General features: G+C 37.8%; 1 protein-coding gene across 1 annotated transcript; it reads right to left on the bottom strand.

The window, feature by feature from the left end:
* Nucleotides 1–215: 215 nt before the first annotated feature.
* LOC146079972 (olfactory receptor 5AR1-like) lies at nucleotides 216–1,151 on the bottom strand. The gene has a single exon (XM_083186727.1). It carries the CDS (start codon nucleotides 1,149–1,151, stop codon nucleotides 216–218), a length of 936 nt encoding a protein of 311 aa, XP_083042853.1.
* Between the last annotated feature and the right edge of the window lie 2,279 nt (nucleotides 1,152–3,430).

The following is a 3,430-nucleotide window of genomic DNA, read 5'->3' as shown; positions in this document are numbered from 1 at the left end:
TAGCGGCAGCATCACTAACGCCCCCCAAACGATCACCAACCAGTGCCCTTGGGGACAGTAACACAGCAAGAGCCCCCAATGGTGCAGAACGCAGCAGGGAAGAACCCCTGCCACCGACATTTGTATATTGACTATTTTATAAACTGTGAAAGAAAAACATTTTAAGTGAATGGCACAATTAAGTTAATAACACTGAAATTCAGATCCATAATCATCTAGGAGTGTTGGTTCCTGATAGAGTTTATAAAATATTTCTGGAATGCCAGTTGAATGTCTTTGTTTCTCAAACTGTATATTAGAGGGTTTAGGAGAGGTGTAATGCTGGTGTAGAAAATAGACAGAAGCCATTCCTTATCTGCCAGTAGATTTGATTTTGGACGCATGTACATAAAGTTCCCACTTACATAAAAGAGCAGTACAACAATAAGATGAGACACACATGTTGAAAATGCTTTTTTTCTTCCACGTCTTTCTGGAATGGTCAACACCGAAACCAGAATGTGCATGTAAGATCCAAATATCAAAAGAAAGCAGCCAATCATTAGAAACCCACCAACAGCAAAAACAGTGACTTCATTAGCGTATGTATCAATGCAGGAAATCTTTAACAATGGTACAATGTCACAGAAGTAGTGGTTGAGAACATTGGATCTGCAAAATGGCAACCGAAATGTGTTAGCAGTATGAATTGCCCCATATAGGGCTCCTATTACCCAGGTCCCAGCAACCATATGGAGACAAGCATTCTTATTCATAATGACTGAATATCTTAAGGGATTACATATCGCAACATATCGGTCATAAGCCATGGCAGCTAGTAAAGAGGACTCAGAGGCTGCCAAAGAAAGGAAGGCGTATAGCTGTACAATGCATGCTGGGAGGGAAATGGCTAAATGCTCAATCAGAATGTTGGCTAGCATTTGTGGTAGGGTTGTAGAGGTGTAACAGATGTCTAAAAAGGAAAGATTCCTAAGAAAGAAATACATCGGTGTCTGAAGATGGTAATCCATATTTGTGAGGAAAATGATAAAAAAATTCCCAATTACAGTTACAATGTATATTATCAGGAACATACCAAAGTACAATTCTTTTAGTTTCATGTCTGCAAACGCATTCAGGTAGAACATATTCATTATGGTGTGATTGTTCATGATGAAATAAGGTATCATCAAAATCCTCTATGTCAAGAAAGTGCCTCATTAATCAGCAGACAAAATGGAGAGGTATTGAAGCAAATGTCAATAATATTTCACAATGTTGTCAAATTGGGGTCACAGTATTGCTTTAAAAGCTAGCCTCTTGTAACTTGGTACTATATACAGTATATATCTTCTTACATCTTGATGGGGTTCAGAAATGCCAGTGATTGGTAGATACACAAATACTTAACACGGGTGAGTATGCTCAAAATGAATAAACATGCATATAATTTATAGACTTATAGTAAGCAACCCTCAAACTATTCATTAATTGTGTATGAGTATGCACATTTCATCAGTACAGTAACATTAGGAATTAGTTCTAAGAGTGCCAATTTGAATGCAGGTGTAGAATAACATTTACCTGTTTGCTAATAATCAGTGGCAGCTGTCTTCTTCAGCATTGCTTACTAATGAAAATGACATTTAATTCTAAACAACTGGTATATGCAATGTTTCTGTAATGAAAGTACGTGTACTTATCACATTTTGGCAATGTTGACCCCATCATAGTTTAGAATTAATTCTTTTTCTACATGACATAAATGTGTGATCTGGCTAACCAGTTTTTCAAATGAATGCCGCATTTGACAGCTTACATTTATATAAGCTTTGAATCTTAGGTTTGCTTATGAAAATAAAAATAATTGCTTCTCACAAATCTCCCATATGTTTTCTCAAGAGATTTGTTAGCAGTTGGATCTCATGGGTAAAACACACATTACCCAGACAATGTTTACACACAAGTATTATTAGTTGGGAATGCAATGTATTTATTATTAAAGGTCCCCCACTTGATGTGCCATACAAACTCAAGTGGTTCATGTGAAGTCCCCCCCCCCCCCCAGTAATCAGCATTTTTCTGAATCCAATTTTATAGACTTTTTATAAATTGGTTATTAAGGTTTTTTCCCGAATGAATTACAGTTTTTTTTAAGTTTTTATAAATTGGAAATAAAGTAATATGATTTTACAATGTTTTTTAATAAATATGCTATAATAATATTTGTATTTATTCCCTATATATGATGAATGGAGACATCTTGAATTGTTGACGACTCCCCAGCAAATAGAAATGATGTTTGCCGCTTGGAACGCAAACATTCCGGGTCCGTGGAACGCAAAAACCAGAAGTCCGGGTCCGTGACACGCAAAAACGTCATTTCTGCTTCCGGCGGGAGCCGGAGAGATAGAGAATAATGCTGAACCGCAGGAAAGGTTCTCTATGCACCTGAGGAGACAGACAGGACTTTTACCTATGGGGAGAACGGACACCTCATATCCGTTTCCGGCGGGAGCCGGTAAACAGAGTTAATATAGAACAGCTGTTGTTTCCAAGCGCTTGGGAAATGTGGACTGGATTTCTAATGTGAGGTACAGGTTTAGCCGGTTAGGAGAACCTATGTCTGGAATTAGGACCACCCCCACTAGGGGTATAAATATAGGGATATTTGATTTACCTCCTTATGCCTTAAAAAAGAGACCTATTGGTCTTGAAACGCATTAGCGAGGAGGAAATTGGGTGGACCACTACAGACCTACATTGAGTGGAGCTTTCAGGGATGCCTGGACTTTGTCACACTTGCTATTGTTGTCTGCACTTGTGTTGTGGACCAACACACTCGGTGAGAGTCTGCTGTGCTAAACCCATTTTGTGATGTTTTATTTATAACAAAAACGGTATTATACTATACCATTTTTTTCTCTTTTATACTATTTGGACCAACATTGAACCCTTACGGTGACGTTACCGCCCCTTAAGGATGCATGATATGTCTACCCTAAAAAAGTAGACCACCTTAATAGGTACGAGTCCATTTTAAAACAATATCCTGGAAAAAGTTTTTAAATTCGGTAATTTTTATTGTTTTTTACAAATTAAATATATAACTCATAGACCCCCAAATACATACATAATTTAGTGGGCAAAGTTGGCCTGCAGTAAAATGCTAGCATAGTGGTACGACAGAGTGCACAGATAGAATATTAACAATATGAATTACATCATAGATACAAGGATAGTAGCATTTCTGACCTATATATATGATATCCCAAGGCGCCACACGAGCACATGAAAATATACACGTCAACATAAATATCAGGAATAGCTAAGAAGAGTACTGCCACAGCCAACTACTGCCCGATTGATTAGGAAAAGAGAAATAAACATATATACCCAAAAGGACCCAAATCAACCCCCCCAAATAACCCCCCACCCAGTATGTCCCACC

The sequence above is a fragment of the Crinia signifera genome, chromosome 1 (assembly GCF_055691185.1).
Source record: "Crinia signifera chromosome 1, ASM5569118v1, whole genome shotgun sequence".
NCBI lineage: Eukaryota > Metazoa > Chordata > Amphibia > Anura > Myobatrachidae > Crinia > Crinia signifera.
This window is presented reverse-complemented; position numbering and strand designations above follow the sequence as displayed.